The sequence below is a fragment of the Mirounga angustirostris genome, unplaced genomic scaffold, assembly GCF_029215605.1.
Source record: "Mirounga angustirostris isolate CCGP_5_RB_7025 unplaced genomic scaffold, mMirAng1.0.hap1 SCAF_5, whole genome shotgun sequence".
NCBI lineage: Eukaryota > Metazoa > Chordata > Mammalia > Carnivora > Phocidae > Mirounga > Mirounga angustirostris.
Window position 1 is genome coordinate 62,338,343 of NW_026991713.1, and position 27,427 is coordinate 62,365,769.

Consider the following 27,427-nt stretch of genomic DNA (forward strand, 5'->3'; position numbering starts at 1 on the left):
TACCTAGCGAGCATTTTAGCCACCTCTCCTCACAGTTAGTTCAGAAAGCCCAAGGAATACAAAATTCGAGCATGAGCTTCAAGAAAATAGGCTTAGAAAGTAGGTAAAAGCTGTAAGAAAGTCACATTATAAATTTTTTTTTTAAGAATTCTTTTTTTTTTTAAGATTTTATTTATTTGAGAGAGAGAGAATGAGAGAGAGAGAACACATGAGAGGGGATAGGGTCAGAGGACGAAGCAGAGTCCCTGCCGAGCAGGGAGCCTGATGCGGGACTCGATCCCGGGACTCCAGGATCATGACCTGAGCCGAAGGCAGTCGCTTAACCAACTGAGCCACCCAGGCGCCCCCACATTATAAATTTTTAAGAAGTAAATTATTTGGTGGTGTCTGAACCATCATTCTTTTTTGGCCTAAGGAAGGAAGTATTAATATTTTAAAAATTATTTCAATTAGAATTTTAAAAAGAGGCAAATACTCTTTATCCGAGTATACTTTGGAACCAGAAACAAGATGATAATTAAAAAATCAAATAAATGGCTTTAAATAAAATCTAAATTAAAAGGAAATTGTTTTGATTAATTTAACAAAAGAACCGCTTTCATTTTAATTATAAACTCTTTATTATTTGGCATTTATATACATAAGGTATATATTTAATAACTAAAAATTCTATACAAACTATAGGAAAGTATTCCAAAGGTGAAATTATGATTATAACATAAAAAATAATCAAAATACATTAAAGAAGCATGTGATTCAATGCCAAATTTATAATCACATATTTAATATGTCACAATCCTTTTGTTCCAAAAAATATTCACATGAGAACTGTAAAGTGGGCAATTATTTACCAAAAGAATAAATGATACTCATTATGTAGAACATGGAGAGGGACACAACGCAAAATAAAGATTCTTCAGAATTTCATTATGGAATTGCTAGTAAGACAACAGAACCTGAGGCTACAAGGACCTGTCCAAGTAGAATATTTATGTTAAATATGCCTTTATTGCTTGCCTGGTAGAGGTGATCTGTCAGCCACTTTTGGTAGAAGGATGGCCCACAATAGACACCAGGAAAATTTTTTCGACCACAGCCATATCCGTAACTGGTAATTCCCATTACAAAAAATCGTTTATGTTCTGGTAAGTAGCACATTAATGGTCCACCACTATCACCCTATTAAAAAAGTCCCAAAATACTGTTAGTTGCTTCTGGTAGTCTTTAAACAACAGTAAAGCTGGAATAAATTAATCACATTAATCATACATTTATATAAATACACATTTTTAATATACCTTCAAGTTCTAAAGATCCATAGATTTTCATTTTTATATTCCAACTCAGACAGAAGGCATTCCATCTGGCCCGATATTTAGAGGAAGCCATAAAGCTGGTGAATAAACTTCCTATCTGCATTGTTTTGAACCAGAATTGTATAAATCATATTGTTTGGATTTTTTAGTACAATTATTCAGGAGACATGTAATTTAGGAAATAGTGTGCAAAATACTATAAATACCAATAGAATACTTCTGTCGCTTAATGCTGTATGTGAAAAGTGTAACTTTAAGATGGATAAAGGATTCTTTAAGGTGTGTGTGCATGGTTTGCTAACTAGAGGAGAGGAGTAAACTGGCATCCCGAAAGAGGTGGCATCTAAGTGTTAATGTTGGCTGGTGCAGGGTAACAGGAATAAATAGCTAAGGCTCTCAGTTCTATTACAAATCACAGATGTCTGTCCTGGTTTCTGCAAGACTGTCAATGCACCAAAGCACTATTACTAAAGAAATCACTGAAAACAACAAGGACATTGAGATAATGCTTTCAGAACCTAAAGACTAAGGACTGTATTTCCAAGGTGTTTTCAGTTTCTCTATGTAAGGTTGGCACTGAATAGTTATTTTTTGATAATGAGGATGTTTTGCTTATGAATGCAATTCAATTAGATTAGATTCTCTACTGTTTTACTCAGCAAAATTTTTAAGGAAAAGGACACTGGAAAGATAAACCCTGGATTACAGAAACCAGAATGAGTAGAACAACGTTAGAGTATGGGGTACTGCTCGGGAGTGAAGTGCTGATATATTTAGAAGTAGTGAAGAAAAGAGAAAAAAGATTCAAACAGCACAAGAGATGAAACCAAAAAAAAAAAAAAAAAAGATAAATTGACTTCATAAAAATTAAGAAAAAACAAACTTCTATGCTACAAATGGTAACATTAGGGAAATGAAGAGAGAGACCACAGAAGGGAGAGAATATTTGCTAACCATATATCTGGTAAGGGACTGGTATCTAGAATATATAAAAAAGGCTTATGGCTCAATAATAAAAAGATAAATAACTCAATTTAAAAATGGGCAAAGGATCTGAATAGACATTTATCCAAAGAAGATCTACAAATGGCTGGCCAATAATTACATGAAAAAATGCTCCACATCATTAGTCACCAGACACAAATTAAAACCACAATGAAATACCACTTCATACACACAAGGATGGCTGTGATCAAAAAGACAACAAGTGCAGGCAAGGATGTGGAGAAATTGGAGCCTTCATATTGCTGGTGGGAATGTAAAATAGTGCAGCCACTCTGGAATAGAGTTTGGCAGTTCTTCAAAATGTTAAACATTGACCTAGCAATTCCAGTCCTAGGTGGAATTTCTAAGAGAAAGAAAAACCTACCTACACATAAAAAATGTATACTCAAATGTGTATAGCAACATTATTCATAATAGTCAAAAAGCGGAAATAGCTCAAATATCCATCAACTAATGAATGGATAAAATGAGGCACATCCATACAATGGAATATTATTCCGCGATAAAATGAATAAAGTATTAATACATGCTACAATATGGATGAACCTTGGAAACATTATATTAAGTGAAAGGAGCCAGTCACAAAAGATTACATACTGAATGATTCTATTCATATGAAATTTCCAGAATAGTCAAATATATAGGGTTTAGTGTTTGCTTAGGTCTAGGGGCAGGTGGGAGGAGAATGAGGAGTGATTTGTAATGGGTCGAGGCTTCTTTTTGGGTTGACAGAAGTATTCCAAAATTAGATTACGATAATGGTTGCACTGCTCTGTAAATATACTAAAAACGCATTGAGTTGTATACCCTAAATAAGGGTGAATTGCTTATATGTAAATTATACCTCAATAGAGGTAGTAATAAAAAAAGAAAAATCCAAGGCAAATTTTGTCTAAATTTGACCAGGAAAGCAAGAGGATTTGGATTGTCGGACTGTAGTTAAAAAGGAGAAAAAAGAGTGCAATACTTATAAACTTAATAATTAAGACTTCACCAGAAAGTGATCAAAGACCTTGTTGAAGTTTCCTTCTAGCTTTAGAAAATATTTCAAAAGAAAATTATTTGGTCTTACCCTGCAAGTATCAAAAATCCCATCTTCATCACCTGCACAAAATGAAGTGTTAGGAATAATTTTCCCATAACTCTGCTCAGAATCGCAAATCTTTCGAGAGATATAATGCACTTCTGCTTCCTGTAACATATCTGTAACATTACCTGTTAACAACAACAACAACAAAAATACCAGTAAATGATTTCGAAGAGCAGGCATTTTGACAGTAATATAAAATGTTCGTGTTAAAAGGTTTTCTTTCCCAAGTGGCTCAACAGTTACGTAAAACTGTATCCATATACACATGTATATGCCTAGGAAGACTGTGGAAGAATGGTCGCCAAATGTTAATGACCACTATCTCTAGATAGTTGGAATTTCAGGTTATTTTTGTTATCTTTCTTTCCTCTGTTTCTTGAAGTTCTCTCAAAAGATCTATACTTCTTTTTTTAAGGTTTATTTATTTACTTGGAGGAGGGGAGGGGCAGAGGGAGAGGGAGAGAGAGTCTCAAGCACACGCTCTGCTGAGTGCAGAGCCCCTGTGGGGCTCATTCTCACAGCCCTGTGATCACAACCCCAGTGGAAACCAAGAGTAGGACGCCCAACCAACTGTACCACCCAGGCGCCCCAAGCATCTACACTTTTTACAAAATAAAGCTAAATAAAAATTGTCAAGGGCCAAGGAGGTAAATGCTGAGATCAATCTTAGGTTCTAAGTTGTGAATAATTTTTTATTAAATTTTCTAAGAACGCTAAGTTTTGAAGGATGGTCTACATGAAAATAAAACAGATTTTTAATTCATATACTCCCTTCACTTCTCTGCTAATTCCTGAACATAAGTGGTTCTTTGCTACTGAAGAGAGAGGAAAATACAGGGCAACACTTCAGGAACTATTGGACAAATTGTAAGATTTATCCATAGAAAAGCTTCTGTAATAGCAGCATCTGATCTTATCAGCCTCAGAGTTGCAGTCGCCACATGTGGTAGCTGAGAATTTTGTGTGCCCTGCATCCTTCCCCATTGTCCCCTTGGCTGTAGGTGGGCGGATGACCTAACTGTTCCATTCCTAGAATTCCATTCTCCTAGAATACTGATTGGTCTGGGAGTATGTATTGTATTGTATTGTATGAAGTGTAAGTCTAGCCAATTGGAATACTTCTGTAGCACCATTTTCACTGGAACTGCCAGAGGAAAACCTTGTTCACTGTAGTCACATGACTGCTTAGTTTTAAGTTCAAAGCAGCTGCAGCCAAATTTGAACTTTATGATGACAGGCAGCCTGAGAAAATAGTCCAAATGCAGAAAGAATAGGCACAGGAAATAGAAATGAAGTATGTCCTAATGACGTTCAGATACCTAGATAGAGGCTTCTTAGAGGCCAGCCACATTTCTGTGCTTTATTTAAAAATAATTAAAGTAATACTGGCAGCATATAAAAGAATATTTGTAACATATAAGTTATAGAATATAATAATGAAATGAACACCTGTGAACCTACCACCCAATTTATGAGTCTAAACAATAGTAATACCAGTATGGTATTGGTGCAAGACTATTAAAAATAACTAGAGATTTTCAAAGTGAGTAAGACAGAGAGCTGAGAAATAGATGTCTGGTTTTCTATTCTGTTCGCCTGGTCACTTAGATTATCCTTGCACAAATAGACTAATTACTATAGCTTTAAAATAATGATTTCTGGATGGCAACTCCTCTAACATTTTTCTTCTGGAGGAGTCTTGGCTATTCTTGGGTCTTTTAGAATGAGCTTTTTAACTATCTCAAAACTCATGTTAGGGCTTAGCATTCCCTATTTTTGTTTTTGTTCTGTTTTGTTTTCAGTTTTTTCAGATAGAATTGACATCTTTATGACACTGAGTTGTCCTATTCAAGCATAAAGTATACCATTCCATTTACTTAGGTATTCTTTAATGTCTTAAAAATGTTTTAGGATCTCTTCCGTAAAAGCCCTGCAATCTTTTGTTAGATGTGTGTTTTTTTTTTAAATATTTTATTTATTCAGTTGACACCACAAGCAGGGGGAGCAGCAGGCAGAGAGAGAGGAAGAAGCAGGCTCCCCACTGAGCAAGGAGCCTGATGTGGGGCTCGATCCCAGGATCCTGGGATCATGACCTGAGCTGAAGGCAGATGCTTAACTGACTGAGCCACCCAGGTGCCCCTGTTAGATGTGTTTTTTGCTACCTAATCAGTTTGGTATTATTGTAAATGTTAACTTCTGTTAACTTTCTTCTCCAGCATTTTGTTATGAAAAATTTCAAACATAAGGCAAAGATGAAAGAATTTCTCAGTAAACAACCATGTGCCCACCTCCTATAGATTCTTTAGTATTTTTGTTTCATCTGTTTACTGTTTTTTAAAAAGATTTATTTATTCATTCATTCATTCATTCATTCATTCATTCATTTTAGAGGGGGCAGGGGGAGAGACAGAGGGAGAGGGAGAGAGAGAACCTCAAGCAGATTCCCTGCTGAGCATGGAGCCTGATCTGGGGCTCAGTCTCATGACTGTGAGATCATAACCTGAGCCAAAATCAAGAGTCGGACGCTTAACTGACTGAGCCATCCAGGTGCCCCTGTTAACTTTTTTTTAAATTTTATAATTATTTTGGCAACTTTTTATTTAGATAAAATTTCAAAATTATAGAGAAGTAGCAGGAATAGTACAAGGAACTGTAATATACCTCTTACTCAGATTCAACAGTTGTTGACTTTTTGTCACATTTGCATTATCATTTGTACTCTGTGTGTGTGTATATAAATTTTTCTGAATCATTTGAGAGTGAATGGCAGACACTGTATTCCTATATAAATACTTTAGTGTATATTTCTTTTTTTTTTAAGATTTTATTTATATATTGACAGAGAGAGAGACAGTGAGAGAGGGAACACAAGCAGGGGGAGTGGGAGAGGGAGAAGCAGGCTTCCCGCTGAGCAGGGAGCCCGATGCGGGGCTCCATCCCAGGACTCCGGGACCACGACCTGAGCTGAAGGCAGACACTTAACGACTGAGCCATCCAGGCACCCCATAGTGTATATTTCTTAAGAACAGGGACATTTTCTTACATAACCACAGTACATTTATCAAGATCAGAAAATTTAACACTGGTACAATACTATTAACCAATTCATGTTTAATCTCCAAGTATTATTGGATTTTCCAGTTATTGGTTATTAGTTTATAGTTTATTGGTTTCTGTTATTGGCTTATAGTTTAATTTCATTGTTTATAGTTTAAGTCCTTTAAATTACTTTCTGTCTCTATGATTTGCCCATTCTGGACATTTCATCATATAAATGGGATCATGCAATAATGTGGGCTGTTAGGTAGAGCTTATTTCCCTTAGCATAATGTTGTAGCATGTATTAGTGCTTCATTCCTTTTAATGGCTAGATAAAATTCCATTGTATGAATATACCACGTTTTGTTTATCCATTTATCAGTTGATGGATCTTTAGTTTTTTGTTTTTGCTATTTTGAATAACACCGCTATGAGCATTTGAGTACAGGTTTTTGTGTGGACGTGTGTTTTCATTTCTCTTGGGTATATACCTAGGAGTGGAATTTCTGAGTCATATGGTAACTATAGATTTAATTTTTGAGGAACTAACAAACTGTATTCCAAAACACCCATGCCATTTTATATTCCCACCAGCAATGCATAAGGGTTCCAGTTTCTCCACATCCTTGTCAACACTTGTTCCTAACTTTTGATTATAGACATCCTTGTGGGTGTGACATCTGTTAACTTGGAAAGTTACATTTCCTAACCATTGATAGTGTATAAAAATGAAATAGATTTTGGTATTTTGGTTTTATATCTGGACATTTTACTAGACTCTCTTAATTCCAATGTATTATAGATTCTTTTTTTTTTTTATAGATTCTTTATTGTAAATAGTCACATCACCTGTGAATAATGACTGTTTTGTTATTACCTAAGTCATATGTGTTTTTGCATCTTTTTCTAGTGTTACTGCACTAGAATTTAGTGCCAAGAATGTTTGGAGAGCGTATTGAGGCATTCTATAGCACTCTCATTTTGGGGATTTTTCTGTCAAGTTTCTGACTGTCTTATCTAGGACTATAATCCCAGGCCAGTAGAGCTGTGGATTTTCCCCATTTGTCTCTTGCTGCTGAGTCCAATACTTTTACTGACAACTGCTAGCCTGGATTTTCAGCTGCTTTTCCAAATAGAGTTCACCTCCTCTGGCAACAAGGTTCTGTTCTTCACGGCCTTGCTAAAAGTACTGTACTGACTGATCTGAGAGAGGAGTTGGGAGCCCCTACAAGCAAGGAAGCTGCAGATTCTTCATTTTACCCAAATTTCTAGCTTTTTATGATAAATATTCCTCAATTTGTTGTGTACTTTGGCTGATTCCAGGGACCCTAAAATGATCGTTTTTGACAACTTTGTCAGTTTATATTTACTGGGGGAGAGGATTTGCCAGCCTCCCCATGGGCCGTCACAGCCAAAATGCCCATCCCTTTTGTAAATCAAGCATAATCAGGGGCACCTGGGTGGCTCAGTTGGTTAAGCGACTGCCTTCGGCTCAGGTCAGGATCCTGGAGTCCTGGGATCGAGTCCCGCATCGGGCTCCCTGCTCAGCGGGGAGTCTGCTTCTCCCTCTGACCCTCCTCCCTCTCGTGCTCTCTGTCTTTCATTCTCTCTCTCTCAAATAAATAAAATAAAATCTTAAAAAAAAAAAAGAAATCAAGCATAATCAGAGTTCACAGTTTGTACATTACCTATCTTTGAATTTGGAGTTTTGCTTTATGGCCTCTAATAAGTGGTCAGTTTTTTTTTTTTTAAGATTTATTTATTTGAGAGAGAGCGTGTGCTGTGCAAGTGGGGGGAGGAGCAGAGGGAGAGAGTCTCCAGCAGACTCTCCGCTGAGTGCGGAGGTTAACGCCTTGATCTCATAACCCATGGGATTATGACCTGAGCCGAAAACCAGGAGTTGGACGCTTAACCAACTGAGCCACCCAGGTGCCCCAAGTGGTCAATTTTTATAAAGATTCCACCTGCACTTGAAAAGATAAAAGCCTCTAAATTTTTGAGTGTACTGATTTGGCTATTAAATCGAGCTGGCTAATTACATTGTTCAAATATTCCAAATCTTTACTAAGTTTTTATCCATTTGATATGCTAACAATAAAAAGAGAATTGTATTAAATTCTCTATTATCATAGAGGAGTTATTACATTTGCTGTACAATTCTATTTTTCCTTAATATTATCTGGGTCCTTTTTATCAGGCTCAGAAGTCTAGAACTGTTCTATCTTCTTGGTGAGTTGAACCTTTTCTAAATCAAAATGATCTTTTGCCTTAAAGTCTATTTTGTTTGCAATTTGCATAGTGATACTAGCTTTCTTTTAATTTTAATTTACTTGATATATTTCTTTACTATTGTTTTACTTCAGTCCTTCCATATCCTTACATTTTAGGTATCCCTCTAGGTAAGCTGGATTTCCTACTCCCTAATGTGATTTTCTGTCTGTTAATTAGTGGTTTGGTTCATTAACCTTTATTGTGATTATGGATATATTTGGGCTTGTTTCTATGGTCTTATTTTATACTTTCTATTTTTCTCACTTTTCCTAAGCTTATTTCTCCTTTCTTGATTTTTTATTAAGATTTTGTCTTTATTTTCTTATTCCATATGTTTCTTATTCCAAGTTATATCCCCTATTTCTATTAATTTCTATTCAAATTTGACTATTCATGCTTAAATCTAATGTTAATCAGTATCTTAACACTTCTGAATAATACACAGACCTGAGATCACTTTAACTCTGATCACCGCTTTTCCCCCAATATTTAAGTATCTTTATTTTAATTCCATGAATTATACACTATTTTATTGTATTCCAAGGTTTCCCAATCTCAGAACTATTGACATTGTAGGCCAGATAGTTCTTTGTTGCGGAGGGTGAGAGCACTACCCTGTGCATTGAAGGAAGATGAGCAGTATTCCTGGCTTCTGCCCATGCTGACATAAGGCTTGATCTCAGGGTTGTGAGCTGAAATCAAGAGTCAGACACTTATCCACTGAGCCACCCAGGCACCCCTGGTTCTCTTTTAAATCTGCCTGGTCATTCTAGATAGTCTTTTGCTTATTTCTAATTCTATTTTTTAATTTCTTCAAACAATTTATATATACTTATTTTGTATTCTATACCTAAAATATTACTATCTGAGATCCTTGGGGGATCTGTTGTTTTATTTCTGTTGATTTTCATTATTATGGTTTTTCTCCTAATGTGTTTGGTGATTTTTTTTTTTTTTACAATTTTATTTATTTATTTGACAGAGAGAAACACAGCGAGAGAGGGAACACAAGCAGGGGGAGTGGGAGAGGGAGAAGCAGGTTTCCTGTGGAGCAGGGAGCCCGATGCGGGGCTGGAGCCCGATGCGGGGCTTGATCCCGGAACGCTGGGATCATGACCTGAGCCAAAGGCAGGCGCTTAATGACTGAGCCACCAAGATGCCCCTGTTTGGTGATCTTTGATTGTGCGCTGATATTTGGTTGATTTTAATCTGTGGGAATCCTAAGTATTTTCTGACTTGGTACTAATTTAGTCCATTGAGTTTATTTCAATTGTTATATTTTTTATTAAATTTTTTTTAGAGAGAACACACACACCAGCTGAGAGGAAGGGGCAGAGGGAGAGACAGAATCTTAAGGAGGCTCCACACCTAGTGTGGACCCTGACACGGGGCTTGATCTCACAATCCTGAGATCATGACCTGAGCTGAAATCAAGAGTCAGACACTAAACTGACTGAGCCACCCAGATGTCCCTCAATTATTATATTTTTAAATTATTATCATTGGTTCTTTTTCATAGCTCCTTTTTATTCATATTTTTAAGCACATCTTTTATTTCCTTTTTTTTTAAAGAATTTATTTATTTGAGAGAATGAGCCACCCAGGCGCCCTTATTTCTTGTAATATATTAAACACCTTTTTATTTTTGATCCCAATATCTGAAATTTTTGCAGGTCTTATTTTGATGTCTATTGTTTCCGCTGACTCTTACTCATAATGCCTTATTTGCTTTGGTGGTTATTGATTTTTAAAATTATAATCCAGGGCACCTGGGTGGCTCAGTTGGTTAAGCAACTGCCTTCGGCTCAGGTCATGATCCCACAGTCCCAGGATCAATCCTGCATCGGGCTCCCTGCTCAGCGGGGAGTCTGCCTCTCCCTCTGACCCTACCCCCTCTCTTGTGCTCTCTCTCACTCTCTCAAATAAATAAAATAAAATCTTTTAAAAAAATTATAATCCATTTTCATTGAAACTTTATCAGGTGAAATTCTTTTGAGGTCTTAGATGAAATTCAGTTTCTATACAAATGATGTGCATTTGATTCTCTCAGCCACCTAGAGACCTTAACAGTCTATGACCTATTTAAACTAAATTCTAAGTTTGAGTCTTTCTATTCAGAGCAATTTGGGGCAGCAAGTCCATATGAGTGGTATTTGTAATTATATGTTTTCTGGGAAAATTTCTACCTTTTCCCCCTTCAATTCAGTAGTTTTCCTAGAAATCCTGGGGGTGGGGGGTGGGGGTTGAGGATGCTTTAGTTATATCTTGTTCTTTTTAAAAAAATAAACTTTATTTCAAAATAATTATAGTCACAGGAAGTTGCAAAGGTAGTACAGTGAGGTCCAGTGTACTCTTTATCCTGTTTCCTGCAATGGTAACATCTGTGTAATTGAAGTACAATATCAAAATCAAGAAACTGACACTGGTACAATGTGTGTTTGTGTAGTTCTGTGCCACTTTATTGTATGTGTACATTCTTATAATTACCTCCACAGTTAAGATATGGAACTATTTCACCATGACAAAGATCTCCCTCAGGCTACCTAGCTTTTTTACACCTAGCAACCAGTAATTAGTTCTCCATCTCTATAATTTTGATTTTGTCATTTTGAGAATGGTATATAAATGGAATCATACAGTATGTGTCTTTTGAAAATGGCTTTTTTTTTCCACCCAGCATAATGCCATCTAAATTGATACATGAATCAATAGCTAATTCCTGTTAACTGTTTAGTATCATTCCAGGTTAAGGATATACTACAGTTTGTTTAATCATTCACCTAATTAAGGACATTTAGTTTTTCCCAGTTTTTGGATACTATAAATAAAGCTTTTATGAATATTCGTGAACAGGTTTTTGTGTGGAAATATGTTTTCATTTCTCTAGGATAAATGCCCAGGAGTGCGATTGCTGGGTAATATTATAAATGTATGTACACGTGTGTGTTTTTAAGAAACTATATCTCTGGGGGCGCCTGGGTGGCACAGTTGGTTAAGCGTCCAACTTTTGGTTTCAGCTCAGGTCATAATCTCAGGGTCCTGGGACTGAGCCCTGTGTCAGGCTCAGAGCTCAGCGCAAAGTCTGCTTGGGATTCTCTCTCTCGCCCCCTCTGCCCCACCCCCACTCACGTGTGCGCAATCTTTCTCTAAAATAAATCGAAAGAGAGAGAAAGAAAGAAAAGGAAAGAGAAAGAAGGAAGGAAGGAAAGAAAGAAAAGAAAGAAAGAAAAAGAAACTCTCTCTGGTGTTTGGTACATACACATTTAGGATTGCTATGTCTCCTGTTGATTTACCTTTTTTTTTAAGATTTTATTTATTAGGGGCGCCTGGGTGGCTCAGTTGGTTAAGCGACTGCCTTCGGCTCAGGTCATGATCCTGGAGTCCCGGGATGGAGTCCCACGTCGGGCTCCCTGCTCAGCAGGGAGTCTGCTTCTCTCTCTGACCCTTCCCCCTCTCATGCTCTCTATCTCATTCTCTCTCTCAAATAAATAAATAAAATCTTTAAAAAAATTTTTTTAAAAAAAGATTTTATTTATTAATTTGAGAGAGAGAACACAAGAGAGGGGAGGGTCAGAGGGAGAAGCAGACTTCCTGCTCAGCAGGGAGCCCGACGCGGGATTCAATCCCGGGACTCCAGGATCATGACCTGAGCCGAAGGCAGTCGCTTAACCAACTGAGCCACCCAGGCGCCCTGGATTTACCTTTATATCATTGTTATGTTCCTCACTGTCCCTAATAGTTTTATTTGCTCTTAAATCTACCTTATCTGATATTAATGTAGCCATTCCTGCTTTCTTTTCTTTTTTTCTATTCCAGTTGTCTTTTGATGAATGTTGCCATGATATATTTTTCCCATCCTTTTATTTTCAACCTGCCTATATCATAGTTAAAGTGAACTATGTATAGATGAACTATATGGTGGGAGTATAGCTCTCTGGCTCTAGCTTTATGAGAATCTCCACCCACACACTTTAGCAGGCTTTGTTCTTCAACCCTCTCAAGGCCCATGAGACCACAGAAATTCATATGCAATGTTACCACTGGCAAATACCCTCAAGATAGAAGCCAACTTCAGTGCTTCAGTTACCTAAGTTCCCATCTTCACACTCAGTCCTTGACCTGTGTATTTTCTCTCTTAATAGTTTTCACTGGGGGGCGCCTGGGTGGCTCAGTCAGTTAAGCGTCTGCCTTCGGCTCAGGTCATGATCCCAGGGTCTTGGGATTGAGTCCTGCGTTGGGCTCCCTGCTCAGCGGGGAGCCTGCTTCTCCCTCTGCCTGCTGCTCCCCCTGCTTGTGCTCTCTCTGCCAAATAAAAAAAAATCTTTAAAACATTAAAAAAAAAAATAGTATTCACTGGGAAGGTTGGTGTGTGCATTTAATCTACCATGTTGCTGGAGAGCCAACTTAATCCTTAAAACAGCTCTCTGACAGGGGCACCTGGGTGGTTCACCCGGTAAGCGTCTGCCTTTGGCTCAGGTCATGATCCCAGGGTCCTGGGATCGAGCCCCGCATCGGGCTCCCTGCTCAGCGGGGAGCCTGCTTCTCCCTCTCCCACTCCCCCTACTTGTGTTCCCTCTCTCGCTGTGTCTCTCTCTGTCAAATAAATAAATAAAATCTTTAAAAAAAAAATAAACAGCTCTCTGACAGGTATTACTGCTCTCATCTTACAGATCATGAAAATGTATGACAGGGTGAAAGATGATATGATATCGTGGAAACATGAGTTTGAGGCAGGCCAACCTGGGATTGAATTTTTACCCCTCACTTAGCTGTGTAATTTAGGGCAGCTTACTTAACCTCTTTATTTTATTTATTTATTTATTTTTAAAGATTTTATTTACTTGTCAGAGCAAGGAGATTTTATTTACTTGCTGAGCAAAGAGCCTGATGCGGGACTTAATTCCAGGACCCTGCGATCATGACCTGAGCTGAAGGCAGATGCTTAACCAACTGAGCCACCTAGGCGTCCCTCACTTAACCTCTTTAAATCTGTTTGTTTATCCATGTTATAGTACTTCTCATAGTGTTACTGGGAGCATTAAATGAGAAATTCATTAAGGTGCTTAGTATTTTATTAAGTACTTAGCCCTGAATAAATGGAAGCTACTCTGATCATTGTTGTCCTAATTGTTGTTAAAGAGTCAATAACTTGGGGCGCCTGGGTGGCTCAGTTGTTAAGTGCAGTTAAGTACGTTGCAGGGCTGAGATTCAGACTTAGGTCTGTGATTCTAAAGCCCATACTCTTTTCCCTACACATGTTGCTTTCTTAACTTGTTTAAATGGTATTCACAGAGGAAAAAAAGAAAAGTAATAATTCACAGATCTTTCATACATTTATCTGTATCATATCTAAATAATCTACACTTATTTATTTTAAAAGTTGGTTTTTAAAAGTGTATGTATGTATGTGTGTATGTATGTAATCTCTACACCCAACGTGGGTCTCGAATTTCACAACTCCACGATCAAGAGTTGCATGCTCTTCGGACTGAGCCAGCCAGGTGCCCCTAATCTAAACATTTTTTTTTCCAAAGATTTGTTCATCCATCCTAGAGAGAGGAGGGGGAGAGTCGGGGGGGGGGGGGGGAGAGAATCCCAGTGGGGAGACTGATGCGGGGCTCCATCCCAGGACCCTGAGATCATGACCTGACCCAAAATCAAGAGTTGGATGCCCAATCAACTGAGTCACCCAGGCACCCCTCTACACATATTTAAATGGCTAATTTCTGTAAGGAATAGAAAAAAGAGTCTCAGCACTTGATCTCACTAGACTTTGATTCCATCAAGAACAGTTTGTAGTTAATGCAGTACTTAGACATTCAGGCTGTAGAAATAAAGAAGACCTAGATTTGTGTTCTAGCTTCTCAACTTCTAAGATCCACAATTCTGGTGTGTTAAATAGGAATAATGACATAAACTTCCTAGTAGGAATATTCTGAAGATAAGATAAAATAGTATATTTAGAAAAGGACCTAAAACATGGTAAATGCTTCCAAATGGTAACTATTTTTAGAACCAAAGGCAGAGACTATTTTCTACATTTATTTGTTGATAGTTCATAATAGTTCAACCAATCAATAATTAGTGCTCATTAGTACAACTAAAGAAAATATATGGCACTCAACCTGTTTGATATTAAACAGGGTATTAAATTAAAAAGACACTAAATTTGATTCCTTACAGCTAGAAGCTTATTGTTTATGATAAGCAATCCTCTTACAGAGCTGGCTCTATCACCTATGAATCTCAGAAACTACAAAAACACTTAGAATCATCATTCTCTCTGAGAATGTTTAGAGGTTCAAGTCTCTTAGCATGCATAACCAGAGAAAGTCTCTATTTCTGCTTTGGAAGATAATTTTTTCTTTCTTTCTTTCTTTTTTTGATAATTTTCTCTTTCCTACAAGGAAGAAAAAATACAAGAAAAAACATTTCTTTTTCAATGGTTTGTAAAGACCTATTGCTCAAATTCATGATATAAAGAGATGAATATATAAAAGGGTTCACCCTCTCCAATAATCAGGAAAAATGTATAAATAAAATTCAGACTATAATTACCTCCTTCTTCTGTTCTTCCCCAGCCGCTTATAAAACACTTTGTGTTTTGGTCCAGTTTTTGGAAAACATCAAAAGGCAGACAAATAGGCTGAATATAGTCAGTATACCTCACTGCTTTTTTTAAATGAAATAGTGCAATATCATTTACATAAGTTTCCAAATTGAAGTCTGGATGGATAATGATTGCTTTAACTTTCATCTTCTTGGAGTGTGGATGATGCCCTTTTATACTATTAGTTCCAATCACAACTCTCCACATTAAAGGATCTCTGAAAGAGAATAAATGTTATTATAAACATGTTATTTAACTAAGTAAATATTCTTAATCTCCTAGTTTTTGTTTTTCTGTTAGATTAATAACAAAAATTTAATCCTACGTTCATGTACATGAAGTCACATCAAATAAAAACCAAAATATCATGATGAAGGAGAAAAAGATCAGTGGGACAGAGGGTCCAAAACCAGATTCGAGTACATGAGATTTTAATATATGATTAAGGTAGCACTTCTTACCAGTGGACAAAAGAATGAATGATTTGATAAATGGTATTGGGACACCTAGCTAACTAGTTTGAAAAGTGAAATAAGATTAAATCTCTGAAAAGCACTAAACAGTAAAATAAACTTGAAATTGATTAAATGTTAAATGTAAAAAAATTTTTATTATAAAATCTTTAAAGTCTACTTTTAAAGATACATAAAGTGGTATGTCTGAGATTTGCTTCAAAATAATTGAAGGAAGGAGTTGGTCAGGATAAAGATGAAATAAGATCAGGCATGGGTTGATAATTTGAAGCTGGGTGATAGGCATATGGGAGTTCACTAAACTATTCCCTTTACTTTTGTAAATTTTGAGGTTTTAGAATGAAGCATTTGGATATTAAATTAGCATGAGAATTATAAAAATTAAACCAGAAAGAAAATGTAGATGAATACATAGCAATGATAGCATTGATATAAAACAGGAAGCAACTAATGGGTCTTGACAATCTTAAAAAAAATAATAAAGAACAAGTAAAAAACCAAACTAAAAAATCCTTTGTGGGTCAAAATCAACAATTAAAACCTTAAGCATTTAGGGATGCCTGGGTGGCTCAGTTGGGTAAGCGACTGCCTTCGGCTCAGGTCATGATCCTGGAGTCCTGGGATCGAGTCCCGCATCGGGCTCCCTGCTCAGCGGGGAGTCTGCTTCTCCCTCTGACCCTCCCCTCTCTCATGTGTGTGCTCTCTCTCACTCATTCTCTCTCTCTCAAATAAATAAAATCTTAAAAAAAAAAACAAAAAAACCTTAAGCATTTAATAGTTGTTACATTTGGAATTGGATTGGGAAGGAGGACCTTTTATACATTGTTTACAAATGCTGAAATTCCTTTTCATTATTCAAATTGGCAAAGTTTATGAGTGTGTGTGTATGTGTTTGATGATAATGCTCAGGACAAACAACAGTCACAAAAACAAAGGAACTCTTATTCATATGGAAAGTATAAACAGATAGGTACCTTGGCAGCGTGTATCAATAGTCTATAAAAGTTGCCTTGTATTTTTCTTAAAGATTTATTTATCTGAGAGAGAGTGAGCACGGGGGGAGGTGCAGAGGGTGAGGGAGAGAGAGAATCGCTAGCAAACTCCCTGCTGAGCACAGAGCCCAACTCGGGGCTCAATCCCAGGACCCTGAGATCATGACCCAAGCCAAAACCAAGAGTTGGACACTCAACCGACTGAGCCACCGAGGCACTCCAAGTTGCACTGTATTTTACTTTGCAATTCTACTTCCTAGAATTTCTCCTAAGGAAATACAAAACATTTAGCTATCTTAAAAGTGGATTAGGTGACCTCTAGAAAGTTTACCAAAAAATTTTAAAGCCCTAGTTCTATTTTTTATACAAAGAAATCACTGCTTTAAGCTACTTTGAAATAATGATCTTTTTTTTCTTTTCCAAACTTATTCAACTTATATTCCTTATTTACTTCAATTTATATCAGACCATAAGATTAAAAAACAGGCTATATACACTGAACACTGCAAAACATTGCTGAAATTAAAGAGGACATGAATAAATGGAAAGACATCCCATGTTCATGGATTGGAAGGCTTAATATTGTTAAGATGACAATACTACCCAAGGCGATCTACAGATTCAATGCAATCCCTATAAAAATCTCAATGATATTTTCTGAAGAAATAGAAAAACCCATCCTAAATTCATACAGAATGCCAAGGGACTCCAAATAGCCAAAATAATCTTGAAAAAGAAGAATGTAGTTGGGGGACTCACATTTCCAGACTTCAAAACTACAGCAAAGTTACAGTAATCAAAATAGTGTAGTACTGGCAGATACACCCCCCCCCCAATGGAACAGGATAGAGAGCCCAGAAATACAACCTTACATATGGGCTCAAGTGATTTTCAACAAAAGTGTCAAGACAGGGGCGCCTGGGTGGCTCAGTTGGTTAAGCGACTGCCTTTGGCTCAGGTCATGATCCTGGAGTCCCAGGATCGAGTCCCGCATCGGGCTCCCTGCTCTGCAGGGAGTCTGCTTCTCCCTCTGACCCTCCCCCCTCTCATGCTTTCTCTCTCTCATTCTCTCTCTCAAATAAATAAATAAAATCTTTAAAAAAAAAAGTGTCAAGACAATTCAGTGGGGAAAGGACAGGCTTTTTCAACAAATTGTGCTGGCAAAATTGTATATGTACATGCAAAAGAATGAAGTTGAACATTTACTTTACACCATATGCAAAAATCAACTCAAAATAGGTAAAGGCCTAAATATAAAAATAAAACAAGGGAAGCTGGGTGGCTCAGTAAGTTAAACATCTGCCGTTGGCTCAGGTCATGATCCCAGGGTCCTGGGATCAATTCCCGCATCAGGCTTCTTGCTAGGCAGGGAGTCTGCTTCTCCCTCTACCTGCCACTCCCCCTGCTTGAGTTCTCTCTCTCTCTCTCTCTGACAAATAAATAAATAAAATCTTTTTTTAAAAAAGTAAAAAACTCTTAGAGGAAAATACAGGAGAAAACCTTCATGATACTGGATTTGGCAATGATTTCTTGGATATGACACCAAAAACATAGGTAACCAAAAATTAAATAAATAAATAAATAAATAAATAAATAAATAAATAAATAAATTGGACTTCTTCAAAATTAAAAACTTTTGTGCATCAAATGACATTATCAAAGAGAGTGAAAAGACAACCCACAGAATGAGAGAAAATATTTTCAGATTACATATTTGATAAGGGATTGATATCAAGAATATTAAAAGCATTCCTATATCTCAACAAAAATCCCAATTAAAAATGGGCAAAGGATTTGAATAGATATTTCTTCAGAGAAGATATGCAGATGGCCAATAAGCCATGGAAAGATGCTTAACATCACTAGTCATTAGAGAATTGCAAATCAAAACCACAGTGAGATACCACTTCACTTATTAGAATAGTTATGATAGTATAAGTGTAAGTAGTTTAAGTGTAAGTGTAATAGTGTAAGTTTTCTAATCAGTGTGGAGCACTGGGAGAAGAAACAAATTTAAGAGATACTGCGCAGAGAGAGCTAATACCCTGGGTAATGGAGCTGTTGGTGATGCCGTTATCTGAAAGAATAGAAAATGAACAGGATTAGAGGAAAGATTTTTGAATACGTTTTCCAACTTGTTGAGACTGTGACTCTAGTATAAATGTATAGTAGGGAGCCAGAAATATGACTCAGCTGGAGAGACTTGGGAGTTTCCAGCACATGGTGATTACTGAAACAGAAGTAGATGAGACATCTCTAGGAGAGAGCACAGATGATAAGGCAAGAGGATGGGAATGGAAAATGTTGCCATTAGATGATGACAAAGACTCATCAAGGAAAAGGGGAAAATTAGAGGTGACTTAGAAATCAAGAAAAGAGATAGCTTCAAGGAGAACAGTGGTCAACTTTGTCACATGTTATAAAGCTCAAATAGGATGGGGACTGAGAAGAGGTCATTGGATTTGGCATGGAGGTGGATTTTTAATAGTGTGTTCTGAGCACTGAAATCAGACTGCAATTGGCTTTTTTTTTTTTTTAAGATTTTTATTTATTTATATGAGAGAGAGAGAATGAGAGACAGAGAGCATGAGAGGGAGGAGGGTCAGAGGGAGAAGCAGACTCCCTGCCGAGCAGGGAGCCCGATGCAGGACTCGATCCAGGGACTCCAGGATCATGACCTGAGCCGAAGGCAGTTGCTTAACCAAGGCTGAGCCACCCAGGCGCCCCTGCAATTGACATTTTATAAGTCAATGCAGATGAAGCAAAAGGGAGTTTCCCAAAAGGAAGGGAAGAAAGGAAACAGTAGGGTTCGTTGATAGGTTGTAGGGAAGAAACCAGAGAGAAGATTGAAAAATACTAGAGACAATGAGGTACAATACAACAGCATATGTTGAAGAACCAGGTTTAGATCAGGGGGCTGCTATTTAACAGCAGTGTGATCTTGGGCAAGTTATCAAATCTCCCTCATCTTTGGATTCCTCAAGTATAAAACAGAGATAATAATAGCTATCTCAGAGAGTTACTGGGAGGGTTTTTGTTTTGTTTTTTAGGGATTTTATTTATTTGAGAGAGAGTGGAGGTGGAGGGGCGGAAGGAGAAGGAGAAATAGATTCACTGCTGAGCAGTGAGCCCGAAGTGGGGCTTGATCCCAGGACCCTGGGAATCATGACCAGAGCTGAAGGCAGATGCTTAACCGACTGAGCCACCCAGGCACCACAGGGCTTTTTTTTTTTTTTTTTTTAACACAGAATTATATGTAATGTCCTTAGTACCTAATCTCAGAGCAAGTCTTTGATAAATGGTTGTTCTAAGAAGGAAAAAGGGATAGTTGATGGTGCAAGGTTTAAGAAATGAGGGGGACTGGAACAGAATATGGCAAAGTTAGTCCTCTGACAGGATGCTCCTGAAAAGTAGAGAATATGCCTCAGTACTGTCTACTGCTTCAGCACCTAGACCAGTCCCTAGCATATAACATACATTCAGTAAATGTTGAGTAAAGGAGTAAAACATTAATAAGATTTAGTCTTGAGAAATGTTAAGTGGAATATGACATTATCTTCAAATGCTTGGAAGAGGAATTGGGTTACATATAAATATGGCTTGAGAGCAGATAAAAAAAAAACCAAGACACTTATTTCAACGTAAGAAAAGCTTCCTAAGCATTAAAGCTGTCTGAAAATGAACTGATATTCTTCCCAAGGTAGCAGTCCATCATCACAAGAGATGTTTCAAGTAGAGAGCCATATGGTATAGTTGTAGTTGTATGTGTGGGTTTTCATTCTGGCCAACCTAGACTTGATCCCTGATTTTGTTGCTCTCCAGCCATGAGCAAGGTACGTAAGAATGCTTAAGTCTGGGACACCTGGGTGGCTCAGTTGGTTAAGCGTCCGCCTTTGGCTCAGGTCATGATCCCAGGGTCCTGGGATTGAGTCCCACACCAGGCTCCTTGCTCAGTGGGCAATCTATTTATACCTCTGTGCTCTCTTTCTCAAATAAATAAATAAAATCTTAAAGATAGCATGTTAAGGGTGCCTGGCTGGCTCAGTCAGTGGAGTGTGGGACTCTTGATCCTGAGGTCATGAGTTCAAGTCTCATGTTGGTATGGATTCTACCTAAAAAAATAAAATAATAAAATAAAAAGTAGCATGCTATACAAGCGTTGTAAAACACCCCTGAAAGAACAGAATTGATTCCTAAATCTGAAACTTTTCTTCTAGATCTCTTTCTATACCCTTGGTTTATACCTTAGTATCTTATTATTTTTCTACCTCTATTCCTCAGGTCAGTTTATGGTTGAAAAATGTATACAGGGGTGCTTGGCTTGCACAGTTGGTAGAGCATGAGGCTCTTGGTCTCAGGGTCATGAGTTCAAGCCCCATGTTGGGCGAAGAGCTTACTTTAAAAAATGTAGTATACAGGGCGCCTGGGTGGCTCAGTTGGTTAAGCGACTGCCTTCAGCTCAGGTCATGATCCCGGAGTCCCGGGATCGAGTCCCGCATCGGGCTCCTGGCTCAGCAGGGAGCCTGCTTCTCCCTCTGACCCTATCCCCTCTCATGCTGTTTCTCTCTCTCTCTCTCTCTCTCTCTCTCTCTCAAATAAATAAATAAATAAAATCTTTAAAAAAAATCATTAAAAAAAATGTAGTATACAGACTAAAACCTTATGTACTCCATCAGGTCAGTTGCCCTCAATTGAATTTTTTTTAAAAGATTTTATTTATTTATTTGACAGACAGCGAGAGAGGGAACAGAAGCAGGGGGAGTGGGAGAGGGAGAAGCAGGCTCTCCGCTGAGCAGGGAGCCCGATGCGGGGCTCGATCCCAGGACCCTGGGATCATGACCTGAGCCGAAGGCAGACACTTAACAACTGAGCCACCCAGGCACCCACCCTCAATTGAATATTTAAGTTGTTAGTTCCTCTTAAAGACTTTTCATTCTTCTCTAAGAGAGCCGTTCTCTTAAATATTAAAGACAGGTACCATGGTTTCCCAAAGGATTTTTCTTAGAGCTTCATATTAAATGGTTAGGAGAGTCATAGTTCTATTCTAACTGTGGTAGATCCTATTTCTCTAAGACTGACATCATCCACAGAATCAGTAAACATTTATTATGTCTTTTATTAAGTAGGCTAAGTCTTCTATTAGTCCAAGGAATACAAAATAAAACGTGTAGCCCTTGTTTTTCAAAACTAATGATCCAGGGGTGCCTGGGTGGCTCAGTGAGTTAAACGTCTGCCTTTAGCTCAGGTCATGATCTTGGGATCTTGGGGTCCTGGGATCAAGCCCTGCATCCAACTCTCTGCTCAGCAGGGAGTCTGCCTGCCTCTCCCTCTGCCCCTCCCCCCACTCATGCTCTCTCTCTCTCTCTCAAATAAATAAATAAATTCTTTAAAAAAAAACACTCATGATCCAATGGTGAGAAAGAAAAACACATGGTTACAATATAATAATTTTAAAAGCTAAAGAAATCGTCATTATTTAAAACAGTCTGACAAATTCCAACCCAAAGGCCAAATCTGACCTGTCTTCTATTTTTGTATAGCCCATGAGCAAAAAAAAAAAAAAAGTTTTTTATACTCTTAGATGGCTGGAAAAAAAAAAAAAACCCAAAAATATTTTGTTCAAATTTCTGTGTTCATAAAGTTTTATTGGATCACACCACACTTATTCAATTGTATTGTCTATGGCCACTTTGGTTCTATAGTGGCAGGGTTGAGTTGTGACAGAGTCCTTAACATTTGTACTGTCTTTACAGAAAGTATGTTGACCTCTGATTCACAGGATTCATTTCAACAAACAGTGTGCTAGTGTAAAGCATTATGGCTTCTTGTAAACACACAGCTTAACTGAACATGGGTGAAATCAAATGGTCCTCTACTACTTCAAAACATCCCCCAAGAGAATAAAATAGGAGTTGTGTTCTGAATACATACCTAATGTCCTTAGTGCAGTGGGCAGCTGTGAGGACCCACTTATTTTTCACTAAGCTTCCCCCACATATATGAGCCAGAATTTTGCCTGATTGAATCTGCAGGCTAACTACCCATGGCCATGCGCCAGTTTGAGCTGTTGTGCCGCCTATTATCCGAGACCCTTCCAATGCATCTGCAAGTGGTGCTGTCCCACAATCTAAAAATAAAAATCATATATTATTTGTACTGAACATCTAATATGTATTCCTAATCTTAACATACTAATATAATCTTTTAGATTCCTATTTAAAAAACAGATAAAGTAATCTGTATACCTAAGGCATGCCCATATTTTGAAAAAAAAAATCTTAAAGGAGAGTTAAGACAAACATGCCTTAAATGATCACTACAAATAGAAAGGCATTAAATCAACACAGTTTGTTAATTTTAAAACTCTATTCCCCCAAAATATAAAAATGAGGTAAGTTTCTCTGACCAGGTATCACGTTGTTGCCTGTGCAAAATGGCAATTAAAAAGCCTGGGACTGGCGAATCAAAAGCTACAAGTTCTAATAGTCGCCATTTGACTTGCTGGGTGAATTTTTCTCGAGTGTAGTAGGACAAGGTCACCTACGAGCCTTTTCAACTCTGAATTCCACTGAATTATTAATCTTTAAAATGGGAATGACAGGGCGCCTGGGTGGCTCAGTTGGTTGAGCGACTGCCTTCGGCTCGGGTCATGATCCTGGAGTCCCGGGATCGAGTCCCGCATCAGGCTCCCTGCTCGGCGGGAGGCCTGCTTCTCCCTCTGACCCTCCCCCCTCTCATGTGCTCTCTCTCATTCTCTCTCAAATAAATAAAATCTTTAAAAAAATAAAAATAAAATAAAAATAATAAATTAAAAAAAAAAGAATATATAGGGGCGCCTGGGTGGCTCAGTCGGTTAAGCGACTGCCTTCGGCTCAGGTCATGATCCTGGAGTCCCGGGATCGAGTCCCGCATCGGGCTCCCTGCTCGGCAGGGAACCTGCTTCTCCCTCTGACCCTCCCCCATCCCATGCTCTCTCTCTCAAATAAATAAATAAAATCTTTAAAAAATAAAAAAAATAAAATGGGAATGACAAACCTCAATGTTTTGAGCACACAGAGCTGCGCTCCACAAGCGTATGGCATTTTTGCTACAGTGACTACCACACCGTCATAATTAATCGGACTGCGTAGGTCTGTACATTTTAAAGGCAGCTGGGGCAGCAGAAAAGGAGGGACCCAAATTCAAACACTACAGAAGTGGGGAGCACGCCCGGGAGGCTGCCGAAAGAGAGGAATGAATGGATACTGCCCTCTGCGGCCTCCGCTCCCTCCTCCAGGGCCTGGAGCGCCTTCCGCCTCGCTGGCCCAGCCTCCCGCCACCCCGCTGCACCGGGCTGCTCCCGCCAGGAGCTGCGCCCGGTCCTTCCGGAAAGTGAGCCGAGTCCGGCGTCCGGGAGAGCGCTCCCCACGAACAGCAGCGCGGCGCTCAGGAGCCGCAGCCCCATTTGGGAACTCCCGCTGGGCAAGATGGCCGCGGGGCGCCGCCCAGGAGACGCGGTGTGCGGGCGGGGCGCGTGCGCCGCCGAGGGCCAAGCTCGCGGAGGAAGCCGGGGGCGTGGGGGCGTGGGGGCGGGAGGCCCGGGGGGCTGGCCCCGTTGCCCGGATGCGTGCGCCCTGGGGGCGGTATCCTCGTTGGCGGGTGCGCGCGGGGAGTCCTGCGCCCGGCCGGCGTCGGAGCGCTCGTGCCTGCGCCCGCGCCGCAGGCCCGTGCAGTGCAGTTGGGCTTCTGTGCGGGGAGGGGATGCGGAGCCCCTGGGCCCTGCGAGCTCAGACTTGCAGGGCCTGGAAGGCTTCCGGAAGTAAGGGCATCTAAACCGAGGCACCTAAGCTGGGGAGGGGAGACAGAAAGCAGAAGACAAAGCAAGTGCAGAGGTTGGGATCTGAGATGAGATAGGCGCCCGGGAACCCAGATTCTGTGATAGAGATCCATCTCGTTATTGTTTTGCAGTAGTTTGTCTTCAGCCCGTCGCCTCAGGGTGAGCTGGTAGAATCAAATTGAAGGACCTGCAAAGTTAAGGACAAAAGCTGACTGATGGTAACTGCATGCGCTCTAGCTCTTTTGCTCTCTCTTTTTCTCCCCCTTCAGTCCCTAGCCTGAGAGATGAATTATTCCTGGCCCCTCTCAGAACCCCTGAGATGCCTTTTGACATTCCAAACACTGTGGGGAGAGGACAAGGATAAGTGGCTCCAGTTAATTGATCTATTGAACAAGTAGGTATTAACCTCACACTATGCACCCATGCTGAAATAAATATCACATCACAGGAGGGGTGTTAAGACCTGGCCCTCTTGAGGCACCTGGGTGGTTCAATGGGTTAAGCATCCAGCTCATTTTCTGCCCAGGTCATGACCTCAGGGTTGTGAGATGGAGCCCCGCTTTAGGCTCTGGGCAGGGAGTAGAGCCTGCTTAAGATTCTCTCCCTCAGGGGCGCCTGGGTGGCTCAGTCGTTGAGCGTCTGCCTTGGGCTCAGGTATGATCCCAGGGTCCTGGGATGGAGTCTTGCATCCGGCTCCCTGCTTGGCAGGAAGCCTGCTTCTCCCTCTCCCACTCTCCCTGCTTGTGTTCCCTCTCTCGCCGTGTCTTTCTCTGTCAAATAAATAAATAAAATATTCAAAAAAAAAAAAAAAAGGATTCTCTCCCTCATCCTCTGCCCCAACCCCTCCTCTTAAAAAAAAAAAAAAAAAAGAGAGAGAGAGACCTGGCCCTCTAACCCAGGGAACATTATAACTTGGCTAGCAGAGAAAATTACTTGGGGAACAAAGAAATAAACCATGACACCTAAACCTAATACAAATTCAGACACAAGGGATTGGTGTGGGCTGTGGCAGTCTGGGAAGTTTCCCCCAAGGAGGGGGTTGTGAGCTGGGCCTAGACTAAGGGGGAAGATCAAGAAGAGGAAGGAGATGTAGTGAAGACCAGCCAGGCTAAAGGTGCAGCATAAACAAAGGCATGGATATGTATCCGTTTCTCCAGAGAAACAGAACCAATAGGCTACGTAGAGATATATAAGATACTTATTATGGAAACTGGCTCATGCAATTAAGGAGGCTGAGAAGTCCCATGATATGCCATCTGCAACCCGAAGAACTAGGAAAACCAGTAGTTTCAGTCAGTCCCAATCGGAAGTGCTGAGAACCAGGAGCTCTGATGTGGGAAGACAGGAGAGATGGACATTCCACGTCAAGGTGAAAGGGAGAATTTACCCATCCTCTGTCTTATTGTTCGATCTGGGCCTTCAGTGGACTGTATTGAATAACATGTATATACACTGGTGAGGGCAGATCTTCTTTCCCTCCGTCTTTGGATTTAATGCTAATCTCGGAACAGAAACACTCTTACAGACACACCCAGAAATAAAATTTTACCAGCTATCTGGGCATACTTTAGTCAAGCTGATACATAAAATTAACCCTCACAGTAATAGTAATGTAGTGTGTGTGTATAATCTTACTATTGCTTTTACTGTTTTCTACTATAGAGACAAAAGAGAGAAGCCATGCCTTAAAATTTTCCATCAGGATATGTAAGAGAAAAAATTAAGTTAAAGGCGTCTTCCTGGTTTTGTATTTGATTTGATTCTGTTTTGAGTCCAGAATCAACTATGTGTGCCCTTCTTCCCTTTAGCAGAGTCATTTAATACGGTTTTTAGATATGCAGGAGTAAGCTTTGAACCTGCTTCCTACTTAGGGGTAAGGGCATTTATTGCTCAGCGTAACTGAAGAGAAATTTTTCAGTGTGCAAAGGAAGCTGGGGAAGAGGGAGGAGAGAAGCAGGCAGCCCAACAACATGGCAGAAGGCCAGGCCTGAGCCAGAAAGAGATCTATGAGAGTTTCACAGGGTTAGATTGACCCAGGCTTTTTAAGAACAGTGATGTCTAATGTTTGGTTTTAAACTGCTTTATCGTTGCTATCCTGAGCTGTGAAGGTTGCTTCTGTTAATCCCACATCCTCGGGGACAAGGGAACAGTGTGGGCTGTGGTAGTCTCGGCGGTTGGTCACATGATGGGGAATTAAAGCAGGGGTCGGCAACAGGACAGCTGCCGTGCTCATATCATCTCTCAGAGGTCATCATGGTTGACAGCATTAAATCAAAGGAGGCTATTAATTGGGGCTTACAGGTGGTAACACGTGGTAAAGGGAGCAGATCAGGGCAGGGCTGTGCAGAATCAGTGGGTGAGAGGTAGGCGGTAGTGGAGGGAACAAGTTGCAGCTTGGACTGACCCATGGGCAGACAACAAACAGATTTCTGTTCCCCAGATACTTTAGTGGAAGGTGATACTTGAAAGGGGAGAAATAGGGCGCCTGGGTGGCTCAGTCGGTTAAGCGACTGCCTTCGGCTCAGGTCATGATCCTGGAGTCCCGGGATCGAGTCCCGCATCGGGCTCCCTGCTCAGCAGGGAGTCTGCTTCTCCCTCTCCCGCTCCCCCCTCTTGTGCTCTCTCTCTCTCTCAAATAAATAAATAAAATCTTAAAAAAAAAAAAAGGGGGAGAAATACAGTTGGGGTGTGGTTCTCTGCGGGGGCGATGATCACATGATCAGATCGGGAATGGATGTGAAAGCAGGTCAAATGACAGGTCTTACTGGGACAGATAACAGAGATTTAACAAATTTCTTTGACATATTCTGATCAA

The 27,427-nt window shown here is 39.6% G+C and overlaps 1 protein-coding gene across 2 annotated transcripts; it reads right to left on the reverse strand.

Annotated features, from left to right (window-relative positions):
- Nucleotides 1-705: 705 nt before the first annotated feature.
- On the reverse strand, nt 706-24,564 carry TMPRSS12 (transmembrane serine protease 12). 2 transcript variants are annotated; one of them, XM_064591246.1, is made up of 5 exons: nt 23,832-24,564; nt 22,728-22,923; nt 15,280-15,548; nt 3,394-3,536; nt 706-1,179 (listed from the first exon to the last, which is right to left on the reverse strand). In XM_064591246.1, exons 3-5 carry the CDS (start codon nt 15,536-15,538, stop codon nt 928-930), a joined length of 654 nt encoding a protein of 217 aa, XP_064447316.1. In that variant the 5' UTR covers nt 15,539-15,548; nt 22,728-22,923; nt 23,832-24,564; the 3' UTR covers nt 706-927. The 2 variants fall into 2 exon arrangements, with proteins under 2 accessions (XP_064447316.1, XP_064447315.1); XM_064591245.1 differs by lacking the exon at nt 23,832-24,564 and having other exon boundaries at nt 22,728-23,674.
- Nucleotides 24,565-27,427: the final 2,863 nt, after the last annotated feature.